This window comes from Alligator sinensis, unplaced genomic scaffold, assembly GCF_000455745.1.
Source record: "Alligator sinensis unplaced genomic scaffold, ASM45574v1 scaffold351_1, whole genome shotgun sequence".
In the NCBI taxonomy this organism is placed as follows: domain Eukaryota; kingdom Metazoa; phylum Chordata; order Crocodylia; family Alligatoridae; genus Alligator; species Alligator sinensis.
In genome coordinates this window covers 412,683-439,422 of record NW_005842790.1, presented here as the reverse complement: position 1 = coordinate 439,422, position 26,740 = coordinate 412,683, and the positions used below count along the sequence as shown (strand labels likewise).

Sequence of the window (26,740 nt, the reverse complement as noted above, 5' to 3'; positions counted from 1 at the left end):
TTTTTAAAAACTTCCCGTAGTACATTTGCTCAGTAGTACTTTTTACTATACGTAGCTACATAGCACATTCCATGTACTTAGGACTTTATGAACAAATAAAATGTTCCTTACCTCAAGGTACTTGTAATACAGCGCCTAAGCCAAGTGCTAAGAGGTTGAGCATAGCCTACTGACTATTGAAATTGTCAGGGGTTCCAAATCTCCAAATATTTGGCCACAACTTTGGTATAAAAAGAGATATGATGTTGGACAATGGAGTGTGGGGTGAAGCAAGATAAGGATGGAGGTTTATCCAGTCTAAAGTCATTGTCATTTATTGAGTAATCATTTTTATAAACTGGCATAGGGGACAGCACTGGCCTGGATCCTCTGTTGAGAACACTTTGCTGTCTTTGGAAGTGAAACTTGTTTTAAAATAAAAATCGCTGTCATTTTTTTTTTTTAAATTAATCATGTTTGTTATAGTGCCCATGGATCTGTCATGAATGAGCCTCCATTGGGCTAGGTACTGTACAAACACAGAATAACTTGCAATCTAAGACAGACAGGAGATGACAGAAAAGAATATTGTTCATAAGCATTGTGACTAGCAAAAATTATCTACCATAGATGCACAATATTTTGGGGTGCACAATATTTTTAGGGTGGAGGGAAGTAGGAGGGCTGGGTTTCCTTATTGCTTTTTAAATGTTTTCCATTGTAACACTGGTATTTTCCAAAATTGGACACCAGCTAGCCAAGCAAATCTTGTAACGGTTATTTATTTATTTATTTATTTATTTAATTATAGGACTGTATGCTTAGACATTTGAAAATCTGTTAATAGAAAGTTTCTTGTAAAACTTCCCTTTTAATTGTGAATCTAGCTCTCTTACCAGGACCTCATACAGACATTCAGTTTCTTCTGGGAGAGCAGTGACTCTCCTAGGAGAAATCACGAGTGTCCAAGGTTTTTGTTTTTTTTCAGAGTAAAAATGGCAGTTCCAGGAGAAAAATAACATGGGAACAACCAGGGATTAATCGCTCCCAGAAGAGTTTCTCCTGGGAGAGCAAACTTCTGTATATGTGGCTTCTCTCAGAAGAGAGCGTAGCCCTCCAGCATCCTTTACCTAGGGAGCCAGTTTATCACTGGCTGGACTCAGCAGCTCCTACAGGGAACAAAATATATCCCCTTCACAAATCCCAACATTCTGCAGAAGGGAGAAATGCATGCTGACCATGGATACTCTGGGTCAGCCACTCAGGGCTACCCTATGCACTACAACTGTCTGTCACCAGGCAGACTAAGGGAGCCTGTAGAGCTCACTGACATGTGTGCCTAAGGGCCCCCTGACTGCAGTGTCAGCACTGCAAGCTCTCCACTCTTCAGGGCCTCAGCATTTAACTGTCTGTACATACAGCCCTAGGTAAGTTTTTCTACCAGGAGAACAAACCTGGAAAAATTCTTCCAGATTATTGAACTTCACTACAGAACTTTGCTGCCTACTCTATGTATTCTAGATCCCAAAAGAGACCGGAAGGCACATCTGTGTGTACGCAGCCCAAGTTGAATGAAATCTGCAAGAGTTGAACAGAAACTTTATACCATATTTGTTTGTAGAAACTCATACTGATCCTTTCCTTGATTTATCCATTTTCTCTGATCAGGTTTGTTGGTTTTAAGGCATACTGCAAAATACAGATTTTTAGCAATAGCAAGTGCAAGGGAAAATCTAGTTTTGATATGTACTTAATTCTTTCTTTGATTCTAAAGATTGGCTTGTGGTGCAAAGTTGGATTATTTGGAACAGATTGACACGCTGTATTTCTGGCTCTTACTCCATTCCTGAGGAGTCTGTAAATGAGCATCTTTTTTAAAATTTAAAAATAAAAACAAACATTTATAACACAAGCATGAAGAAGATCCACTTGACTCTAGTTGTACAACATTTTGTTTGTTTTTAGTTTTCTTCCCCTCAAGGCTAATTTTAAATATTAAAAATGACCACCAGGCATTTTTTCATTTTATTTAGCTCCTGAGAACAGAGACTTGTTTGCTGTTCACCTCACCTTAGATCAGGACAAGCAATTATTCTAGTTACAGTGCCGCTTAACGAGTTTTGGTGTTTGCATAGTGTACATAGAGACGATTGCATAATAGCGCAAAATCAAGTCTTATTCTTGTATATTGTGGGAGAGGTGTAGGGGTGGGTGGGTGGGTATGAGGTTTCTGGGGGACTGAGTATGTGTGTGTGGATGTGTGAGTGGGTATGGGATTTGTGGGGGCTGTGGGGGGTGCGCATGCTGGGGTGTGTGTCGGGTGTGCATGAGAGGTGTGGGTGTGTGTGTATGGTGAGTTCTGGGACCCCACTACAAACACGCCCCTTCCACCAGCGGCAGCAGCCGGCGGCAGGCCCTCAGGGTGCTCATGGCCTATGACAGGCGGAGGCCCTGGCAGCAATCCAGGCAAGCCCTGGGACTGCATATGGCCAAGCCGCCAGCTTCATCATGCGGGGTCACATGCCTGAGCCCCACGCCACTGGGAGGAGCCCCGCATGATGAAGCCAGCTGTGCAGGTCATGTGGTTCAGCCAAAGCAGCAGGGAGAGGGGCTGAGCCAGCTCAGCTCAACAGCATGGAGCTCCCTGCCATTCCTCTGCACATGGCAGTAAGTAGAGCTTCTCCCAAGGGCACGCAGCTCAGGCGGAGAACCCAGGAACTGCATGCAAGGCCTGGGGAGCCCTGTGTGATGCAGTCAGATGGACTCTTCCTCCCCCCACCCCCTCCCGGCCCGGGCTCTGCGCTTCTGCCACCCTGCCCTGGGCCCACGCTAGCCTTGGCCCTGGGGCACCAGCGTAGGCCCTGTGTTCCCACCTGTCACTGCTGCCACCACTTCCCCCACCCACTGCTGCTGCCGCCCTTCCCCTGTTCCTTCCCGCCCACCCATCCACCACCACCACTTCCCCTCCCGCCCACCACAACTGCTTTCATACCTGCACGGCTGGGCTCAGGGTAAGAGGTGAGAGTGCAGTGTGCGCTGCCCATTGGGGAGCTATCAGGGCTCAGCCTCATGCAAGCCCAGCAGAGGCAGCCAGGGGCTGGCCCAGATACAATGAATTGGTAGGCACCCGCCTGCCAGCCAGATGAAATCGCCCCAGAATGTTGAAAATAGAATCCAAGTAAATACAGTAGGGATGGAGGAACAGGAGCACTGACTTGCAACAAGGAAAGAGACGTATACACAAGAAAATCTGTAAAAAAATACCCCATTACTATTATCTCTTATCTAAAAAGAAACTATAGAGAGGCGCACAAAATATAGCAGGAAAAGTCTTGTGGTAACATTTTACATTTCTTACACAAAATAAAACCAGTATACAGGCAGTCCTTGGACTTACAACACAAGTGGTTCCTGAAAACCGCGTCTTAAGTTGAAACGTCTTAACTCAGAACCGATGTTCCTGTGGGAAAAATGTTATAAATGAGGGATTGGTTCCTGAACAAAGGCCCAATACCCTGTTTTCATAAAAAATAACCCAGAATTATTTTGTACTCACTCAATTATAGATGTATATAATTGCTATACTTCATCTCTTTCCTAGAAATTTATTAGACCCTTCAATATTTTCCTGTATGCATTCAACTAATCTTGCCTAGGCCATCAGTCTTTGGGTGGCTGTTGTTTTTGATCAGTACCAGGCTGGAGTGGATTTGAGTGTGTGTTTGCTTCTGAACTTGCATGTTTACTCTTCAGGGTTATTTAAAGAATACTGTAAATAATGTAGTTAGAATCTAGGAAAAGCAGGACATGATTTTTAAAGTCATAAGTATCAGTTGGGTGCTTACATCACAGTTTTGTCTTTGAAATCTCTCCTGTGATAACTGCATTTCAATAACCATAGTTTCAATAATAACTACTATTGGAAGATAAATTTCTTTTAATAGTGACAGTGTTGGCTGCTAAATCCTTTGTTCTTTACTATTACTGTTGCTTACTCTTACATAAGTGAATCAGTGAATGAATGCAATGTTGTTTGTTCTTACTCTGTTCCTAATATATTTATGGATCAGGGTCTGTAAGAAATAAGATATCCTATTTTTCCTTCATGTCTTAATGAGTGACCTTATAGGATTGCTTCCTTTTTTGTTTCTGTGTCGTATTTTAACTATAGTCTGATTTATTTTTCTCACCAGGGTGTTCGTGGTCTTTCTGGAGAACCTGCTGAGTATCAATATTTGGGGTTAGCCATGGCAGCTGATGATAAAGTTGCCATTTTAACTGATGATGAAGAAGAGCAGAAGAAAAAGTATGTGCTTGCTGATCCTTTCAATGGAATTCCCAAGGAGCAAGACTTGCAGGCCCAAAATGAAACCTCTTCAACAGACACCACCACTGTTCCAGATGAGGAGCTAGACTGGTTAGAAAAGCACTGTGTCAAAATAAACAACGATCTTCTGATCTCAAAAGTTTTTTATTTTTTCTTTTACTCTGCATATGGCTCTCTTTATCCATTGCTGCCTGTGTATTATAAGCAGCTGGGCATGTCACCCAGTCAGAGTGGACTTTTGGTTGGCATTAGGTACTTCATTGAGTTTTGCAGTGCTCCTTTCTGGGGAGTGGTGGCAGATCGCTTTAAAAAAGGGAAAATTGTCCTTCTCTTTTCACTTTTATGTTGGGTCTTATTTAACCTGGGGATTGGATTTGTTAGACCAGCTACCTTAAGATGTGTACCAAAGGGTCCTCCACCTCCGCATCCCACCAATGCAAGCAGCCTTGTAACTATGCCTCCACAAATTGCTTCCAGTTCTTCTCTACTAACCACAGCTAGTCCCATGTCACAGAGAGCTCGTGGAAAGAGGGACCTATTAACTTCCAGTTCCCCAAATTTGGAAACAAGAGGGACAGTTAGTCCTAATGAACTGTTACCTTACAGTCTTCCTTTGGAAACCACAGGGACTCTTAATCCAGAAATGTTGTTTCCATTACCTACTCAGATGAGTGATGAAGTGCTTGCTGTGGAGAACAATACAAATGTTATTTCAAAAAACATCACCACTAGTTCTGAGCCACCAGGAAATAAATCACAGAGCACACCACCACCCACTGTCACAACAAAGCCAGTACCTTCTGACCAAGTCATGCTTGTTTATGATCATCAAGAAGTAGAAGCTATCTTTCTAGTCATCTTGTTGGTTGTCATAATAGGAGAGTTTTTCAGTGCTTCCTCTGTTACTATTGTGGACACCGTGACCCTCCAGTATCTCGGCAAACATAGGGACCGGTATGGACTGCAGCGTATGTGGGGTTCTCTGGGCTGGGGCCTTGCCATGTTGTCTGTGGGAATTGGTATTGACTATACCCATATTGATGTCGTCATTGAAAGTCTGGGCTGTAAGGCTCCTGAATACAAGAACTACAGGATTGTTTTCATAGTTTTTGGTGTGCTGATGACAATGGCGCTAATTGTGGCCACTCAGTTCCGATTCCGCTATACCCACTTCAAACAAGATGAGCACAAGAGAAAAGAGGTAGAGATCCCACAGGTGGACAGAAATACCTCCTCTGACTCCTCAGACAACACTCCCACCAGCGCAAGCCAGTCACAGTCATTTAGTTTTTGGGACCTGATAAAAATGCTGTGTAGTATACAGTATGGTTCTGTGCTGTTCGTGGCTTGGTTTATGGGATTTGGATATGGTTTTGTGTTCACCTTTCTTTATTGGCACTTACAAGACTTGAATGGGACTACCACCCTCTTTGGAGTCTGTTCTGTGCTCAGTCACGTGTCTGAGCTGACTGCCTACTTCTTCAGCCACAAGTTGATTGAACTGGTTGGTCACATCAGGTAAGAGAAGGATAGTAGTCACTAAAGAACCATGTAAAATTGTTTGAGCTGAATCCTAGAGATTAAACTAGTTGAGCTTAAAATGTACTCATTTTAAAGACTTTCCTATTTCCTCTCAAAAAAAGGTAGTCATTTAAGCTCTGTACATACCTGGCCAAGAACATAGTATATACATTGAAAAATAGTTTTTCAAATGTCAAATGTCTTGAAAAATATTTTTTTAAGCTGACGTCTTTCTTTTTAAATTGCACCACTACAATAACTTTTATTTTACAAGTGCTTGTTAAGTAAATCAGATTCTGGAGTTGACTCTTGTAATATGCAGCACACACAAAATATGTATGAACTTTTGTTACGTTTTTTGTGCTTAATTATGCTTGATTAGCTGAAGAGAGCCTAACTTGAGAAATTTTAAATAATGAGAAAAATGCACAATGCCATTTCACCTGAGCATCTACTATCTGGTTGTTAGGACATGTCCAGCTATCTAGCTTTTGGGGTTTTCCTGACTTCTGTTCTGCATTTTGTTTTGTTTTTTCCGTTTCTTTTATTCAACTGGTCTTGCCTGACCTCAGCCAAAGATGTGTTTCAGCTAATTTATAAAGTTACTGTGCCAGGCTCCAGTGTATCAAATTTTATAGCAGGATCTCTATGTAGAGATCTCTTAAGATCTCTAGGTCCATTATTTTTAAATCATTACAAATCTAGTTGGGTGCTAATCACAGAGTGGTAGCTCCTTTCCATTCATCTGACTTTTTATTAGTGAAGATGTTTTCACTTTTATATCTTTCTTCCAGTTAGATTGTCCTTATAGAATAGGGCTAAGTAACTTTACTTTGAATGTTACTCATAATTAATTTGTCAAAGGAACTGATGCTTTTTGTTACCTATGTTTGAAATGCATCAGCTGCACACGTTCTAATAACAAAAGATAGCCTTTAGTTTTGAGTGCCTAGACTTTGTTGAAATTTTGAAACACTTGCAACATGAAGCTGTTCCATTTGACTTATCCGATTTGCTTTCTTCCTTTCATATGAAGTGTATTGAATCTTTTATTGTTCATGTGGCAGGCTAGATGAATTATAGTCTTAAAGATGTGTCTTTTCCCTTTGAAATGTATAGCATTTGTTTAACAAGAAACATAAATAACAAGGAACATTTACAGTTGTGAGGCAATATATTTTGTTTAGATGCAAGGTCTCACGGTAGATGTGTGCAAGTAGTATGTTGGTTGCTCTGTATCCTGATGAATTTGGACAAAGTGAATGCAAAAGCAATAATGAATGTGGAATGAGAAGCTTTTTAAAGTGAAAAGATTGGATTTAATGATTATTAAAGTTAAGTCCTTATTGATAATCCAAGACCAAATTCTGTATTGAAGGTTCTGGTGACAATATATATTCCACTTTAGTTATACTTGCATGGCTTTTGATATTGCCAGAAAGTGACCCTTCATGGAGCTGAAAACCTGAAATCCACTTATGGTCAATGTACATAAGTGAACAGGAAATCTTTCCACGCTGGAATATTTTCCACATTGGAAATGTAATTGTGGAAGTAGTCCGGATCCAGGACAAGCCCATATTGAACACACTACTTTATTTGAGGTCATTGAAACAATGAAGACATTCAGAAACGTACTAATGTACATCAGTAAATCATAAGGAAATTAATTGTAAATTGGTTATGAAGTCTCATGCAGCAGAGCACTGATCACAGTTTGAATCTATGGCACTTTATTTTTAAATCTCTTGGCCCCTAGCTTTCTTACATGACCTCTTAAGCCCTGCTTATTGCATTAATCATTGTAGTTCTTAATCCTCAAATCAAGGTGTTGGTTTACTTGGTGGTAATCAAGTTTAAGCTTTTACGCAGTTTATCAGATTTGCTCTTAAAAGAAATACTGTAACACTTGGATGCTGTTTTCCTTCTTAATATTTTTGTGTGTGAAGTATTGTCCAAACAAATAGGGAAATAGTTACATCCAGACAGACTTTTTTAGAGGTTATAAAACAACATTTGAGAATTGGAAAGTTCTACAACATAACAGCAATGTTAAGATGGCCTTTCACATTCATAGTTAATTGTATTTTGATGTTTTAAAATATGTTTGATAATGTTAAAACAGTTTTAGGTTAGAGGGGGTTCCACCTGTTTTACATAGGGGAAAAAAGCATGGCAGGATTGTGGACTACAAGGCAAAAAGGTGAAATGGGCAAGAATATAAAGATAAGAGTACTGGGCTTTCCTTTTTTGGCTTTACTTTTTCTGCTAAAAAGTAGTGATACATTTTTTAAAGAAATACTTAGTTTTCTGAACAGTTGTATGATGGGGCCAAGTGATGCAGATTCATTCAGCTTAAATTGCTTCAATGCAAACAGTAATTAGTGTTGATTTAATATGTCTCTAAAACCAGAGCTGGGGGGAAGTGCATTTTTCTTCTGAGTTTTTTCCCCACAGTCCTGTTCTTTTCACAATTTAGTACTATTTGCTATATTGAGTCCTAGTAGCTTCCAAGTTCTCCTCACAAATGAGCTTTGCAATATTATGTATGATTTCAGTACATTGGATTAGAGCTGTTTTTTCTTGGATAAAAACATCCAAAATATGGAAAAGGGGCAATGGTAGAAAGTGCACATTCCACTTAGTATGGTTTCATACTTGTCCACTGCTTTGTCTGCTTTAATGAGGAACGTGATAACGTTCATAAAACAAAATAAGAATTATTTGGCTTCAACTGCATTGATGCCTTTAAGGATGTAGAGTGGATTTCACTGAGAACAGTATTGGCCTCATGCGGCTAAGAACACATTGCTCAATAACTCAAAATGGAATATGCAGTTTTGGCTCACAGGGGGTTAAGTTTTCCCAGAAACTCTACTCAAATTTCTTATTTAAACAAGGAAAGGAAATCATCCCATGCCCTTCTTTAAAGACTTCATAACTCTGAGGGCAAGATCAAAGTTGCAGTTGTTACCTTTAATTTCACCCCTCCTACCAGCAAAACAGTACACTGACGTTTATCTGTTTTCCGTTCATTCAAAAGAATATAACTTAGATCCTTCCTTGAGAGTTAGCTTTCAAAATCCAGAAGCACATACTGTGAATGTCTGACACTTCTCCAGTAGTACTTATTCTTTCCCTCCTGCTGTTCTTCTGGTTCTGGGCTTGATAAGAATAGTTACACACCCTCTGACAGATAAGAGGGGAAAAAAAACACCTTTGGCATTTGTCACAGTAGATTGCTTCTAGGTAGATCTGTGAATGAACTGAGCCCACACCCCACTCCAGTCACCTGTTCACAAGCCTATCATTCTCCATTGTTATGAAACCTTGTATCATGTTCCCTATCAGTAACCAAGATCTGCATCAGACATTTGAAACACTCATTTCATAGGCCACAACACTGGCACTCAAATTATTTTTAAACATTATAGATATTACCGTAGGATATTGTGTATAATCAAATTTCAGCAAAATGGCAAAAGGCTATACTTGTTGTCAGTGGGCCCTGCATTACGCAGCCTTTTTTCTAAGATATATGAGGGAGGATGTATATGAAGTGGAAAACTGGAAATTTAAGTGAAGGTCCTCAGATGATGGTATAGAAATATTCGCTAGGCATTTGAATATATAGAAGTAGAATGCAGTGCATAAAATACTAGAAAGAAATGGCCTGATATTTAAAAAAATAGCTGAGTATTCAGCTGCCATTGAATTCAGTATGAAACTGCTCAGCAGTTTTGCAGATCAGCCCCACTTCTTGGTTTGGTGCTTGGTGCCAGCCTGGGCTGTAGGCCACTAAGGTTTGAAAATTTTTGGCCAATGTATTTGTAGCCTTTTAGATGTCTGGCAACAGGAACCTGTTGATTGCAAGCTTCAATTTACTTCTCAGTTTCATGGATATGTACCCTCCAGCTTTTCTTATGGTATTGCTGTGGACACTGTAAGTAGGTTATAATTCATAAGAAGTCTTTATTTATGTTACCTGTTTAGTGCATTAGTTCTATTAAAAAAGGGGAATACTGTAAATAGGTTTTTCAGCAGGTACTGTAAGTATACAGTTGTTTTTGTATGACAGAGCCCCAAAACACAGTTTTCATACAAGTAATATTAATTTACTAAAATCACTAAATACAGCTAAATTAAGACAGTAATTATATTAAAATGTTAAGTGCTGGATTATGATATGCTAACCAACTTTGAACAGCTCTCATTACAAAATGTGCTGCCTTTTCCTAAGAAAGTAAATTGAAATGAAGGAGATTGATTTTGCTTTAGAATGAATAGCACACAGCTGAATGTTGTAAAAATTGCTGAGTGAATTTTGTGGTCAGCAGATGATGGGATGTACTGCCAAGGAGGGAGAACATTGCTTATACTCCTTATTTGATTTCTTTTGCTTCTGATCTTATGGTGGCTGACACAGTGAAGAATATGAGGTGGATAGATGGGAAGGAAATACTTGTCCTGTTAAAAAGTAGTATACTATACTGTAATTGTTTAGAAAGGTATATTATTACCTAGAACATTTGTTTTTGTGAAAGAGTACAGGTTTCAGGGTAAGGATAAGCTAGATGAAACTTCTGAAATGTTAACCTTGCATCAGCCTGCATAAAATCAATTTCTGTAATAATAAGGACTTGTACCTAGCACATATTAAGTTATATCCTCTTTGTTATGATTCAGACATCACCCTTTCCTGAAATTATTAAGAAAACATTTGAAAAGGCTGGCCATGGGTATGTTAGAAATATTCTCGAGAAAATACAGTGCAGTCGAATGTAACATGAAATAAGAATAGAAACTACCCACTTAAAAGCTAAGTGTATGTTAACCCTTAAAAAAACTTTCTTGCGGGATTAACTTGTTTTAGAGACACAGGAAAGAATGCACTCTTGGTTTTATTTGAATTTATAAAATACCCGCCTTTTTTTACTTGACAGTTGAACTGAGCCTTCAGGGTTTATATCTGGGCATGGGACCTTTGTAAGGAAGACATTCAGGCAAGAAGTTGATGTATGAGAGAGAACTGTTGAACGTGCACACTCTAATTAGGATTTGTAGAGCAAGGTACCATATAAAACAAGGAAACCGTAAACCACCATGACCTGTCTCTTCCTTGCTCCTTTTAGGGTGCTTTATATTGGCCTTGCTTGTAATACAGCTCGCTACATTTACATCTCTTATCTGGAAAACGCCTGGACCGTTCTCCCTATGGAAGTACTGCAAGGTAAGAGAGTGTAGTTATTACCTTGAAGTAGAAAAATAACAGTGCCTATTTTTAATGTTCCTAATTGAGTTGTGATGAAGCAAAAGTCAGTAGCTCTCTGCTTCTGGCTATAAATATCCCAACAGATCTTTGGTTTCATAAAATTTTAGCATGTGTCATGGAGAAGATATGACGTCAGAAGGCTGGTTCAGCTTTTGATCTGCACACTGTTCTGTCTGTTGATTTTAAACAGAGCTGTGTTTCTATGCCTGCAATCTACACCCTGTAACTAAACAAAGACACAGGATTGTAAATGGCGTACACACCTTTTACGAATCCTGCTTTATGGATGGGGTTCTTTATATCAACTCGATTCCAAAGGACCACAAGTTTGAAAAGAACAGTTTACAGTATTTAAGAAGGATATCTTGGTGTTAACTTCTTGGGTTTTTTTTAAACCCTAACTGCTAAACCAAATACTCGGGTACATCCTGTCTGTTAAGTTATTCTGCAATATTTTTCAGTTGTGTTCTGTGGTTTATAACTTAGGCTACTAAATGTTCTGCTTCAGCCAGACAGGAACTTGTTTCAGTATTCACTAGATGTGCTAAAAGGACTTCCTCAGAAACATTTACAGGCATTTCAATTTTATTTTGTATTGAAATTTGTTAAAGGTTCCTTTCTCTTAAGTTAGAGGGTCTAATGTGCTGTCTGTGCAGAAGTAGTCTTTTGAATCTTGTTGTCAAATAAAAAATATTTTACAAAAGACTTTAGCTATATGTCTGAAAATGTATTAGGTTATTCTTATTCCAATTTATTTTACCATTGATACATTGGTTAAACACAAAGCTCTTCAAGAATAACTTACGGGAAAGTTTTTTGGTTGAACCAAAACCTGGATACTAACTACTTCCTGAAAGGCAGCCTAAGGCTTTTTAACACTTCATGTGCAATGTAAATGTGCAAAGATTCTTGTTCATAAAATATGGTGGCAAAATTGAAGTGGCAAGATGTAGTGATGTTGCTAAAGTTAGAAGCTGTCTTTCTTCCCTATTGTCTGCTAAAATTATAAGACATTTAGATGTAAGGTCCCAGTTAAATTTATGAGGCTGAAAACTTACAGTCCTGAAACAATGTATTGTGTAAGCTCAGGAAGATAGCATAGAGTTTATTTCACATTTAAAAGGTTTATTTTATTACTGTTTTTCTCATGAGGGGAAGAAATCTTTTCCTCTTCAGACAGACAATAAAAGGTTTTGCTTCTGCAGGCCCTATAAAATCACATGATGAACACAACTGCGTCATGAAGGTCAGGTGTTTAATTCCCATGTTATAGATCCTGTTATAATTAAATATAACCCTCTCTTCGAGCCTACAGGCAGAATGCATGCAAATTCCAGTCTCATCAGCAGAAGGGTTTTTAAGGTCGACAGGTTTAGCTGACATTTTATGAAGTATTCTGTGTATCTTATTTAATACTCATCAGTAGTGCAAGAACTGTTTGTCCTGCTGTGCCAAGCCAAAGGGCACAAGAAGATTTCTAGAAGATGACTGCGCAAACAGCTTCTATTGATTGTAATTCTAGCTGTGCCATATTTCTGTTACTATCAGTGTAGTTAAGTTAGTGAAAGCTGCTCAAACCCAGTATGCTCTAACAACAGAAAATGAAAGGAGTTATTGCATATTTATAACCTTATAGAAAAGTTAAGAAACTGAAGAACTTGTCTTTTCACATGGATAAGGTTGCATGAAAATAAGGGTTTGGATTAACTCTAAAATTGCTGGAAGTGTCAATGCTCTCTGACTGTTGATTGTACATAAAGGGTGCTGACAGACATGGTGGGGAACGTGCTTTACCGGAAAAAATGCACTTTACTTCAGCCCAGCTCCACAGCAGCTGTATATATTGGGCATTTCAGCAGGGCTTTTTGGCACTGTTAGCTAAAGCTGATTCAATCAGCTATTAGGTAAAAACACCAAAAAAGCCCCACTAAAGCACCTGATCTATACAGGCATTGGGAAAGCCAGGTGCAACTAATGCACAGCCTCTTCTGGGCATGCGCTAAGTTTAAAGGAAAATGCCATTTTTTTTCCATGCCATGTCTGCAAGCACCCTGAATGTCTTCAGTCTTCAAACGTTCAAGGAAATGAATGACTAGGTTTTATTTTCAGTTCACTTCTTATATCTCAATCTAGTGGGTGTAGTTTACAAATTAAAATATTCAGTCAATATTTATTTCAAAACAATTAGTGCTGGCAAATAATTTGGTCCAGTATAAAATTATATCATTTTCATAACATTTGGCTTTGTAAGTAGGGGGAGAAATTATGCTTATGATCTAAAATGTGAAGCTGTCAATAAATGGCACTTATCCAGCAAACTCCAACACAAGTTGCAAGATCAGTCTTGCATTCCTTTCACGTTTGATGGTACCATAAAAATTAGCAGAGGTGGTTACTTCTGTGGAGTGAATAATCTGAGGGGAACAGATTTGTTGACTACAGTTTCTAGACTATACCATTTTTTTTTTTAAAATAGGCTGTGTTTCTAAAAATCTTTTCCTTTTACATAACTGAAGTTCATTTAAAAACTCTTCATAGATTGGCATCGGCCATTTGATTATGAAAGATTATAATTTTATTTGACTTGTTGAGGAAGAGCAAAGCACAGTTGTGAACTTGGAGCAACAATAACAGATTTGTTCTGCATATACTCACTGGCTGATTGGTGTAAAATGGAAGAGTCCTCACAAAGACCAGCTGAAACAGAACAGGTCTCTTCTTGTCTGCCTTAAAGGCTGTTGTTCTGCTGTAGACCTTCCTTTGTAAATGAAAATTGTGTAACATACAGGTGTTACCAAATCAGTTTCTTGCTATCTTAAACAGCTAGGGTAGTTGACCATAAATCTGTATTGACTCTTAGGTGTGTGTGTGTGTGTGCATGCATGTAATAAATTACTATCCTATCAACCTCTTCTGTTACATGAATAATGTCTCATATTGAGTCACTGATGAAAAGCTTACCTGTAATTTATGAGCGCTAACATACATTTTTTGGTATAATTATAAGTAGGGACCTACAAAATTGCAGTGGAAATACACTGCACAGCAGCTCGTTTATTCTTGCTTGTTTTGCCATGAGCCGCCCCGCCCCTCTTTCCGGAGATTGGCAGAGGGGCCCCGCTGCTTGCTGCTGATCAGCCAGGACACAAAACCTGTGGTTTTCAATATTTTGTGGTTTTTGCCTCCTGGCTGATCAGCAGCAGGGCTGCCAGAGCCCCTTGGCCAATCAGCAGTGAGAGACAAAAACCACAGCATATTTTAAAACGCATTTTTTGCCTCCTGGCTAATCGGCAGCAAATGGCAGGACTGCTGGGGCCCCTCCACCAATCAGGGGAAGGGGCGTGCAGTGAAACAAGCAAGATTAAACAAGCTGCTGCACAGCACACTTCTGCCATGATTTTGGTAGGTCCCAGACCACATCTTCCCTGTCCTGTACACCAATCTGCAGGGTACGAAACCCTGTATCCACTTTCCCCAGGAGCGCATGTAGTGGTGGAGAGCCCCGGCCCTGCTGCCCCCGAGACAAGCTGCCCATGGCTCTGTCCTGCTCCCTGCTGGGCCCTGTGGCTCAGCATTCTGGGCCCCCAGCCCCACACACCACCCTGGCTGGGGAGCTGCTCTCATGCTACCTGGCTACCACGTGTGTGTGTACATGCACACATGCACATGGTGCCCCCTGCTTTATCACCCTCCGCCCACTCCCCCCAACTCCTTGCAAGCTGGAACTGTGCCAGCCTACAAGGGAAACCCACCATTTCCCACTTTTTTTTCTCCTTAAAATGGAAAAATCCACATTTTACCAGGTTTTTCTGTGGTGAATAGAAAACCTGGATCCCTGGTTATGACCAAGCAGAACTCATGTAATCTTGTATGTCATCAAACTCCAAGCAGATTTATTTGAATATTCAGGTGGAACTGATAAATAATTGTAGAGCTGAACTGAATTACACTGTTGATCAAGTCATCCATTCGCTGACTCTTATTTTTAATTTCACTTCATCTTAAATAAGTATTTTCCAAGCTGTGAAAGTGCATGCATTTTTGTTTTGTTTTATTAAATGAAATAGTAAAATAGCTCAGCTCTATTTGATGTGTACTCCAGAACTGCTTTCTTCCTTCTTCCCTTTTGATACCCTGTCACCCCGCCCTCTCCCCAAACCAAAACCAAAACAGGAATATCAAGTAAAGGTTGCAGATATTAGCCTACAGGAGAAAAGGTTGTTAATAGTTCCTTTTTTTCTGGTCATGACATCTTGCCACTTTTTTCTGCCTTAAGCAATTTTTTTTTAATTTTTTTTTTTTTTTTTACATTTCTGATTCCATAAGGTAAGTGACAGGAAGAGACACCTTTTTAAAAATAAATTAACAAGAAGTTGTTAAATTCCTGTTCATTATTTACATATGAAAGGACTTTGGAGAAATGGGACAGCGACTAGCAAAACTGACATAGCAACATAGGCGGTCAGAATAGATTTGCTGCAGTGAGGAGAGATCCTGTTGAATATGATTACAGACAGCATAAATATGTTTATTGTACCTTTCTTACCCTGAGGAGTCTTCATGGTCTATTAGTCAGGATTTCTCAGTGCTAAATGCAAAGTGTATTAGTGTCAAGAATTGAAGAAGAATTTGTTTTGAGATTATTTAAACAAATGTACGTTTCTGTATTGCTTTGTGCATGGGATGTGTAAGTACTATTAACCTTTTGGATACTTTGTTTTGACAGAAATAGTCATGCTATGATTACTCATCAGTCGTCATTACCTACAAACCAAGGCCAAATGTGCCCTAAGTTACTCAAGTGAGGAAAGAGAATCTGGCAGAGAAAATACATAAAAACATGTTTTGTGTTGAATTCTGTTTTGCTACGGACCACCTCACAGACGCACAATGAGAACAGTTGGGAGGAAGAAAGCGTTATTTGTACAATGTACGAAAAGAGGAGTTATTACATATCTAGGTGCTTTTGGGGCTACTGTAAAAACTGAGCTATTATGCCAGTGAGAAGCTGACATTTCCTTGACAGGCTGAATTTAATGTTTGAATAAACACTTCCTCACCAAGACAAGTAGTTCCTACTTTTCACTAGTAAACTAGTTTGATCATGCCCCTATACTTAAGACTTGTACTTTTCTTTTTCTAGGAGTGACCCATGCGGCTATATGGGCAGCTTGTATTTCATATCTTAGTGCAGCAGTGCCTCCAGAACTAAGAACTTCAGCTCAGGGGATCCTACAAGGTCTTCACCTTGGGCTGGGCAGAGGATGTGGGGCCATGATCGGAGGGGTTTTGGTCAATTACTTTGGTAAGCACAAATTCTAATGATGGGTGGTTGCCATCCATAGTTTTTGGTTCAGTAAAACTGGACTAATCTAAAACTTGCACTTAACATGTTAATGAAACAGTATTTGTTATTCTTACTCTTTAAAAAATCTGTTTTTACCCAAGTACATGTGTTCTATTACATGAAATATTTATCCATTACAAACATTATGTCTTGATGGTTTGTAGGGCTATATGACTAAATCTACTTCCAAATACTAGCCCATCCTCTGACAGGGAATAGGGTGAATCCTGTGTGAGATGGTAGACTATGGTATTTACTTTCATGTTGATGTAGTGTAGCTTCCAGACTTGATCAAGAAGTGAGAATCTATATAAAATAACCTGTTGCTGAAAATGCCAGGAGAAAAAAAATACACCCTAATCATGTAACAAGAGTTTATATGGGGCTTGGAACACTGAATGAAGGCATTACACTGTCTTGTCTCCTCCTGTATTACTTATATGACTCAGAAAATACTCGATTCTGAAATCATTCTTATTACAGGGCCTGCTGCAACGTTCAGGGGGATAGGAATGGCCTGTCTAGTAATTCTTTTACTCTTTGCATTGATCCAGTGTCTCGCAGTTCCTGATGAAGAAGAAGGTAATGTTCAAGTTGCTGAGTTAAAATCTGCTTTCATATTCTCATGGCAAGTACTTTAGGTGCTACAAAATTTTAGATATGGGATAAAAATGCCATAAAACTAGCTATAATCATTCTACAGCATCCCTGATAGTGTCTTGTCATAAATCTTGGTGTTTTTCCTTCCTCCCTGTTCAGTCAGCAGCTTCCAGGTGTGTTCAAATGTAATCTGATGATCGGGTGAGGTTCTGTATTGGGCCTCTAAGGCTGTGGGCAGCAACATTTTTCTGGCAGTGGTCCAGAATGGCCAGCTCAGGTCAAATGTGGGCCAGAACTAGACCCAGCTGCTACTCTTGCTTCTGCCTGCAGCCTGGCTGCAGTACAGTACGGGAAGAGTACCCAGCCATGATGCAGTGCAGTGCAGTAGAAGCAAAGCCCCTGTTGCTAAAGCCCCAGCTCTGCAGGCCAGATTCAGCCTTTGGACTCTAGGGCTGGATCCAGACATGAAGGCATGTACGGTTTGTGGTGCCGCAAACTGCACACGTTGCATATTAATGCATGGCACTGCTAATTTGCAGCACTGAGGTAAAATTCGCTACTGGGATTTCCTGGTATTTAAAAAAAAAAAAAAAAAAACTGAAAAAAGTGGCACAAAGAACACCAGTGTCATGTGCCAAGACAAATGTGGAGATGGGGGAGCACAGCCCAGGGCTCCCTGGCTGGCTGGGGAGCAGCGTGCCTCGAGATGGGGGAGCTGTCTCTGTGTGCCCCTGTCTCCACTGTGGAGTTCCCACACTGAGGCACCTATACATGTATGGGTGTTATCACTATCCAGAACATTTGTGGTGATAAATACTTGGGCCATCACCCTTCAAGCCCAAGCTCCATCTATTCTGCTAGGCACTGGAGAGGACCTATTGGAGAACAGCCTTCAATAAATGTTTAGGTTCTTTTAAGGCAAATGTTACTTTTTTTTATTTCTTCTCAAAACTGAGTAGATTTGAAATTCAGCTTTGTTAAGTAGGAGAGATGTCCTCGATTAGTTCTAGAGTGACCTATATTTGAGAGTGTTCAAATATTTGTTTTGCCTTGATTTCTTCTGCTTGTGTTCAAAAGAAAATGGAACAAAGTACAAACTTGGACTGGGTAATCACTGTTTCTATTTCTTATGGAGTAGGTACGTATGAACCTTGCAAATAGATTTTAATTAATATTTTCCTAATGAGTTAGTTCTACAGAATTTGTTTCACTTGGTTTTTCCACTTCCCTGTCCATCTGTAGATGTGTGCAAATCTTAGATATCAGTTCTGCCTGCACTTAAGCATAAGGGGGGTCATTGCCTTCAACAGGATTCTTCATACAAGATAAGTGTAAACACATTTACATGTTTGCAGAATAAGCCTCTTATCTGTATTATTTTAAAATATTTCTTTTGCAAATTTAGGGGGAAAAAAAGTATTTCATGTGTATTGACTGTCTAACAGGACACCCAACCATTATTTAAAAATTTAACATAATCTGTTTTAGTATGTGGTATATTTGCTTAATTTTACTGATGTGAGGAGTCCTGTTTAAAGACAATGAAACTACCCTGTACTTAAAGTTAAGCACTTGCTTAGCTGTAGCTATGCAGAATCTTAGGACATTCTGTTTAAGCACCGTGGTAACTGCCCAGAGACAATGGCAGTAGTGCACAAGGCAGCCCTGACTGGCTGACCCGGACTGCTCAAAGTCAGCCTGTGTCTTGCTGCAGTGTGGGATTGTGAGGGGTTGTGTTCTGTTCCGTGCTGGGTTGGAGCAGTAGAGTCCAGCGAGTGATGCAGTTGTCTTCCTTGGGTGGGAGAAGCAAAGTACTCTGAGATGCTGGAGGACTGTGCCGTGGCTTCTCGCAAAAGATAAGTCAGTACTTGGTAATGATCATCAGTCACAAGAGGTGGACTGTGCACAGAGATGAGTTTACTGTTTCAGTTAAAAAGGTTTTAATAACCTTTTAACAACCTTACTAAGGTTTTAATAATTTTTCAGGTAACACAAAAATAAAAAACAATTGAAATAGAAAGGGATGTTCAGGGAGCAAGCAACTGCCTCCTTATTTTTAAGCCCCTTTTGTTCATTGAATTGACTGACATTTATTGCTGAGGTTGCAGTCCAACCTGTACTATATATGCAACATCTAGATTGGACACAGTATCCTGTTTAGACTAAAAGTAAGACTGGCTGCTTGCAGATGTTAAAAAACCCAAAAAACCAAACAAGCCATGCTTTACTGAAAGAAGCAGTGCTTTACTTCAACCCTGCTCTGCAGTCTGTAAAGATTGGATACTTCGGTGGGGTTTTTTGGCGCTTTTAGCAAAGCTGATTCAATTGGCTTGTAGATAGAAGTGCCAAAAAAGCCCCACTTAAAGCCCCTGATCTTTACAAATGTTGGGCAAGCTGGGGTGAAGTAATGTGCTGCCTCTTTTGAGTGTGCACAGGGCTTGGCACAAGAACGTGCCGAGTTTAAAGGGCCATTTTTTGTGGATTTTTTTTTGTCTGCAAGCTCCTTTTATGACCAGTAGAAGTGTGTGTTGGAAAGGATTACTCTGTTCCTTCACTGTTGCATCTAGAGCATGTTAATGTGCGTCCTTATTCAGAATCTTAATTCTTAGTTTTCTTGTAACAGTCGTTGACCTTAATTGATTATTTTGTTTTTAAACTTCAGAGAAGACAATGCTGGCAGAAAGGATCCCAGTTCCTTCCAGCCCAGTTCCCATAGCAACTATTGACCTTGTACAGCAACAGTCGGATGATATAATGCCTCGGACTGATCCCAGACTTCCTCCCAAGAAAACTAAGCATCAAGAAGAACAGGAAGATGTTAACAAGCCTGCCTGGGGGATCAGCTCTTCTCCCTGGGTTACTTTGGCTTATGCTGTCTGTCAAATAAAAGAGATAGTTCGGCTATCTAAAAACAGTCCAGCACCTGAAAATCAGCCTTTGCAGGTAACCCATCCCTGATGCACATAAAAATTTAAAATACTATTAACGATATTCTGAAGATGAAAATAAGATCATATGTAATCAGTAAACAAAATTGCATGATGTATTATTAAGGTGAAAAATCTTTTGTGTCTTCAGTTTATATTACCATGTCAGTGAAATTAATGGGGGAAGAGAAACTACTGCTAAAGATCCCAAATTATTGTGGAAATAAGAGGTCCCAGGAAATTGATAGTGGGAATTGGGACCCATTACTATCTGAGCTTGGCCTAGGGTTGTCGCAATTGAAAGTCATTGTGCCTTGGGGTCTGTTCTGTGGCATGTGCAAAATTAGTTGATTTTAGTGTCTACACTACAGAATTCCCTGGCAATGTGTAGTAGTCTTAAGCCAGCGACTGGATACACTTGAAGACTGAGCTATCATTTGGTTTATTAGGCTATTCTTTCCTAAATGGAATTGAAGCCCATTGGTCAGTGGTGTAGGCAGACTTGTGCAGCTGCGCTCATTGCTGATTTTAAGTAGGATAGATTATCCACTCACCTGTTTGCTCCTTTTCCATAGGGGGGAGTATATACTTACCATACCATCCAATATGCACAGAAGTGTCATTTTCACATGGCCTTTTTCTGAAAGGGGGTAATTTTGGGCATGACTTCACAGATTCAGGAGAATGGTATTTGTAGAAATTCCAGCTTGACCACTTCTCCTTTCTCATTTGCTGGTATTCTTGTAAATTTACCTAGCGGTGTATTCTCTTCTCAGCGTGCATGTTGAGATTCCATTGCCTCTGAAATTAACTGACACACCACAAGTGGAGCATGCATCTATACATTGTGTGCAGTAATTAATTTAGAGAGATTGTCTGTTTTAAACAAGATAAGTTTCAGACAACAGTGTTTTGGAAAAATCAGTCATCCGAACAGTGGTACTGAAATTTTATGCCACTATGACATCCCATTGCTCTTTTCACACACAATATTTTCTCAGTTACCCATAGTTATAGCACCCCTCCCAAACAATTATTACTATATGCCTTTCTTTGTAATGGCCTAATTTAAGGTCAGAAGGGAACCTAGCACACAATTTATGCTACCTCCCAAGGCAAGAAATATATGTTCCATTGTTGCAGTTGTGAGAGTCTCAGCCAGTTTGAGTGTTGGAGGCTCTGTGAATGGCTTGGGTAATTGTGAATTGTCTACAAAAGTCTTGCTACATACTGCAACTCCCTCTGCTGTCTCCAATAACATGCTGTCTTACCCTCTGTCCTTTTTTTAATGCATCGTTCAAGTAGCTTTGTATTAATGCTACCAAATTTTGTACGTTGCATTAAAAGTTTCCCCCACAATTGAAAGAATTAAAGTCAGCTTCTTAATGAATCAGATTATTTATATATGTGAGAACAATATTGGAAATAAAATTACTTGCATGAGAGGGTTATATTAAAGGCCCCAGTCATGCAGAACCCAGCCTTCAGGATCTCTCCTTTTCCCCTGCACTATCCATAATAACATGGGTAGATGAAGCATGAAGTAGCATTTTAGTTTCCATTGAAGATAAACATAAAGATATGTATCAGCTACTTTGAGGTAATGGGGGTTCATTTGACCAATTAGTCCTTTAAGAAATTAATAATTTTTAGTTCCAAAATTTAAAAATAATAGGAAAATTACACTGCTATTTTTTTCTTGCATTCAGTTCTTTTGACCTGAATTTGACAAACGTGGAAAACCAGGAAAGGGTTGCCTATTTGCCACCTTAAACATTTTAAACCAAATTCCTAACAATTTTCATGAATGTGGGTCACACGAGGGAGAAGTTTTCAGAGTACAGAAATTGGAATTAAATCCAAAAACACTTACTTCCTCGCTTCCAAGTGTTCTGTTCTTATAGTCTTGCTTCAAGCAAAGACGCACACTTGCCACACTCCAATGCGTTAATGCAAAACATTTTCATAAATAGCTCTTCAGATTAGAAGATGACATACTATCAGTATTGTAGAAGATGTTACCTATTTGTGTCTCAGGAAATATAGTTGCCATTTGTCCTTAAAATGTGCTCAGGTAACATGGGAAATGTTTTTTAAAAGTATGCACCGGGTATTACAGAAAATCGCTTCCAACAATTTCCCCCTTGGCTGATCCAGAAAATTGTCTATTTTGAATTGCTGATCCACTGGTTACTGCTAAGAGAAATTATGACACTTGCATTCCTTAGCTGCAAAAGTACAGCCATCTAGTGGGAATGAGAATCCTCTTAGAAAAAAATATTAAGAATATGTTTAGATTGCAGGAGGGAGAGTATAAAATATGTTTTAATAAACAATTCAGTACTGATTATGTTGGCTGTACACTGTGAATATTTTTCCTCTTAAAACACAACAAGTTTGTTTTTTGCATGCTTCTTGGGGAAGTGCAGTTAGGAAAAGAGATGGAAGGTAAGTTGTTCTCTGCTCATTACTAGTGCTATCTGGATAAGAATGTACCTTGTTGCTCTCCTGCTTTCAGCTTATTTGTTCTGCTGCTTGCAAATAGTATAACTAAGCTATGGTGTTTGACAGCATTTCCCACTGCGTAGTATTACAGAAATAAGTGCTTAAATTTCCGCACATTGCTTTCTTTTCTCTTTAGAAAGCCAGTGAAAATCATGCTTCACCAGCCAACTCAGCAGAACAGCTCCCAGAGCTGAAAAACACTGACCAATCCAGAAATTGTTCAGCACCTACGGCAACATTGAACTCCCAAACTGTCCCCGACCACCCTGTGTTGGATCAGGTTTCCTTGGACTGTAATCCTCAGCCTGCTGATGCAGGGCAATAAAATGAGTTCATCTTCTCAAATCCGCTTCATGGAATCCTGCTCTTCAGCTGGGAGAAGGTGGAACAAGAGCTTACAAGTAGGACTCCCTTCATCTCGAATGTAATGTGATGCAGCCACAAGCTTTTAAACATTTAAGAACTTTGTATGATAATATATGATAGCCACACTTTCAAGGGAGGCTAGGATTCTGGTAGCTGGATAGAAGAGAATGGGACTGAATCTATTGCAGAAAAACTTTCTTGACTGTTTGCTAAAGTTTGGTCAAATGTTTGTGAGATTTATTGGCAACCTATAGCTAAGCTTGTTTTATAGTTTTACAACAGAAGAAAAAACACTTAAGTGCGCAATTTCTATTTGAGTAATTGGTTTAACTTTAAATTTCTTCATACCAAAAAAAAATTTTTATGGGAGAGAAATTGCATTTCCCTGGGAAAAATTACAAGAACTAAGAAATCCCAAGGCAAGAATGGATAAAGGAACAGCATAAATTTCTATCTTGTATAAAGACTTCTCAGAAACCTTGAATGGCTTTAGCAAATAATTTTTATACGGTGGTGATGGATTAAGTGGACCATGCAGCAGAATCTTTTGAAGCTGCTATTAACTTATTTTGAGAGAGAGGTTTAGTTCTGCAAGGTGTGACATTTTCAAAAGGGCATTTTTTAGAGGGGAAAAACAAAGGAAAATTTAAATAGTCTCCATGTGCGTACAGCCCTTCACTTGGAAAGGGCATTTGCTAAATATGTATGTATAATTTTAGGTTTGATATTGTTCCTGAGACCACAAACCTTGGTAAAGATTATTCTGTTTGATTGATCATGGTTTCCAATGGAGACATCTTTTTATTTTTTTTAATTGCATCATATGTAAAAATAGTTTATTTAATTAAGTGTAGTTACTGTGGTTATTTATAGAGGACAGAAAGAGCTTAAAGTGCCTGGGGAAGGGAAGGAGGAAATTGTCTATAAATCCTAATGATTGGGGGTTTGGAAGGGAGAATAAAAGTCAAATTTAAGTAAAAACACCCTCAGAATCAGAGAAACATAATTAAGTTGCAGTAAATTTAGATAATTGTTTTATTCCATGTCAAGACACTGAAAAATGTTTAGTTATGTCTAGTCATGCTTTGTAATATTAAATTTAGCCAGCTCGTTGGCTGGTTAGTTCATAGCACAGAGTGCTGCTGAAAGGGAACCTGGGTTCAGAGTTGAAATCGATGGTGTTGCATTAGGGTATAGGTCAGGATAGTATTTAGGCTCAGGCTTAACACCAGTAACCTGATTTTTGAAGTGCAATGTGTCCCCATTTCCACTGAAGTGAATGGGAACTGCTGGTACATAGCTTCTCTTGAAATCAGATAAATGTGTGTGGCCTCTTCCAGTGAAGGTGCATACTGTCTCTCCAGATTGAACTGCATAGTTTATGGCAGGATGTAGCTGTGGTCTCCTGAGGAGCTCAGTGCTTGGGGTGGGCAGGAGGAGAATGACAGCTTAGACTGAAGCAGTGGGTGAAATTGCACAATGCTTGATGTCCACTTGGACCAACTAAGTGGGCTTCCATCAGCATATGCTGTAGCAAAGGTCAAGGAGGTGCAAGAGCTTGTATGGGGGTGCCTGGAACCAGCACCACAGAGAGAGTAAAAATAAATGTTAATAACTAGCCACTAGTCATTTTTGCACTTGAACTTAAATGTACTGTACTGTTAATTCTCATGACTTGTTTAAGTGTCCTTTAAAATCAGAAATGTATTTATTGTATGTTTGTATAACTTGGGGGAATGAAGAACTGAACTGGTGACAGGTAAAAAGATGTTCAGGTTTCTCAGTTAAGTGGGAACATTTGTGCAGAGTGAGTAAGGTGTTACCTCAGCTTCTACTGTACAGCACCTGGATTGTGAGGTGAAGAACTAATATTCTGTGTTTACACTTCAGATTGTTTCTTTGAAATGCCTGCTCTTTTGGAATTGTACAGTAGTTCTATGTTGCAAACAACATATACATGTTGTTTTTGATATTTGTGAAACTAAAAATGTGGTAAAAGATATAAATAAGCATAATGTGTTTAAACAGAATTTGGCTGAATTATTATGAATGATTCCCATTTTGCATAGTTGTGAACTAGGCATGAAATAATCCTGCTAAATAGACCCTGAATAGCATTGGAAAGGTTTCACCAGAAGGAATTGAAGAAGCCTTCATAACTAAGGAGCAAAAGGTAAAACTGTGTCTGGCATCAGTCCGTTTTGGAAATGAAAATTGGAATGTAAGAGCAAATCACAAGCTTTCATGGTAGTAAGATATAGTGTGGGATGGCCTGCTTATTAAGGGATCAGTCTAAATTAGAAGTATGGTGCGAGTAGTGCAAGATCTCTGCCGTAGGCCATGAGATAGGGTTAAAAAAAACCAACTAGATTCTTTTGCCTCTTTAAGCCCTTGGCAGATGTTATGTTAATCATGCAATTAATATATTAATCGGATGATAAATGGCAACTTGCCAGAGATTTCCCACATTCAATTACTTTCCACACTAAATGTGGAACAACTTTGTGGATGGTTTGTATTGTACCTGATTTTGAACATGTAGCATGTGATCATCTAGAAATGGCACGGGCTGCCCGGCTGCATCTAAACCTTTAGAACGTGCCAGCTTGGGGAGAAGCAGGCACATTCAAAGGGCAGCGATCACACTCAGCCCCACCAAGCCTTTTAAAAGTCTTAGGGCAAAGATCCTGAGATCAAGGATCTTCTCCCCAGTGTTTGACGCTTGCCACCCCAGGATCTTTAAAAAGTGGTGTACAGCTGAATGCCCATGTTGTTGAAAAATTAAGCAGAGGCTAAATTAACCTTTGATTTCATGAAGGATGGTTTAGTGGTAAAGTCCTAGACTAAGGCTTAGGTGCTCTGGGTTTCTGTTCCTGGCTATGGCTTGGACTTACTGTGACTTTGGACCTGTCATTTAATTATTCCTAACTATTTTCTGGACCTATCCATATTATCCCAATGTATCAGAGGAGTGCTGTGAGACTAAATTTCTTTTGGGTAAGGTGCTTGAACATCATAGCACTGGGAGGTACTGTATTCCAATTACCAGGTAGAAGTTTAAAATGTTCATTATTTTTCTTAAAATGTGCAGGTTTCAAGAGCTTAATTTTAAAGCCCCTTTTTATTTCTTCTACTATTAGTAGTCATTACAATATTCTGCTGTTTCTTAGGATGCTCTTGTACTTGCCTCTCTGGGCTGGTTAGTAGCCACCAGCTTTGCATTGTTCTAGGTCAGTGGTGCTCAACCTTGTTGTGCATGGATTCGGATGGATAGTAGGGCTGTACAAAGCTTTGGTAGCTGATTCGATTCAGAGGAGATTAGGCCCGATTTGGGGACCAAATCTCTGAATTCGAATTGAATCGGGAGACCAAGTAAAAGCTCCGAATCGATTCAAAGCATCTGAATCAATCCAGAAAAAGATTCAGCCGTAGACTAAACAGGCAGCTGACAGCTGCCTCCAGGTAGTAAGTCTGTTGGGGAGGGAGAAGGGAAAGGGCATGGGGAGGGAGGGATTGGTGCTGGAGCTGGGACAAGCTGCCCAACTGGGGTGGAGGGGCGTGGGGAGGCGCGGGATGCAGGCACAGCAGAGAGGGAAGCATCTGAATCAATCCAGAAAAAGATTCAGCCGTAGACTAAACAGGCAGCTGACAGCTGCCTCCAGGTAGTAAGTCTGTTGGGGAGGGAGAAGGGAAAGGGCATGGGGAGGGAGGGATTGGTGCTGGAGCTGGGACAAGCTGCCCAACTGGGGTGGAGGGGCGTGGGGAGGCGCGGGATGCAGGCACAGCAGAGAGGGGGTGGGGAGGCGCGGGATGCAGGCGCAGCAGCGCCGGGAGTGGGGGCTCTGTCCTGCTGCCACTTGCCTTGCGGGGGTGGGGGGGGGGATGCAGGCATGGCT

General features: G+C 39.7%; 1 protein-coding gene across 4 annotated transcripts in view; it reads left to right on the top strand.

Moving 5' to 3' along the window:
- The window catches only part of MFSD6 (major facilitator superfamily domain containing 6), a 33,378-nt gene extending 8,440 nt beyond the window's left edge, over window positions 1-24,938 (top strand). For 3 of the 4 annotated variants that reach the window (XM_006034987.3, XM_014525355.2, XM_006034988.3), the window contains exons 2-7: window positions 4,173-5,824; window positions 10,960-11,057; window positions 16,243-16,404; window positions 16,930-17,028; window positions 19,709-19,989; window positions 22,615-24,936. In XM_006034987.3, coding sequence (XP_006035049.1) covers window positions 4,227-5,824; window positions 10,960-11,057; window positions 16,243-16,404; window positions 16,930-17,028; window positions 19,709-19,989; window positions 22,615-22,803 — 2,427 coding nt within the window. In that variant the 5' untranslated portion in view covers window positions 4,173-4,226 and the 3' untranslated portion in view covers window positions 22,804-24,936. Of the gene's footprint in view, window positions 1-4,172; window positions 5,825-10,959; window positions 11,058-16,242; window positions 16,405-16,929; window positions 17,029-19,708; window positions 19,990-22,614 lie in introns of all 4 variants that reach the window. The other variant, XM_025191137.1, reaches the window with a different exon arrangement.
- Window positions 24,939-26,740: the final 1,802 nt, after the last annotated feature.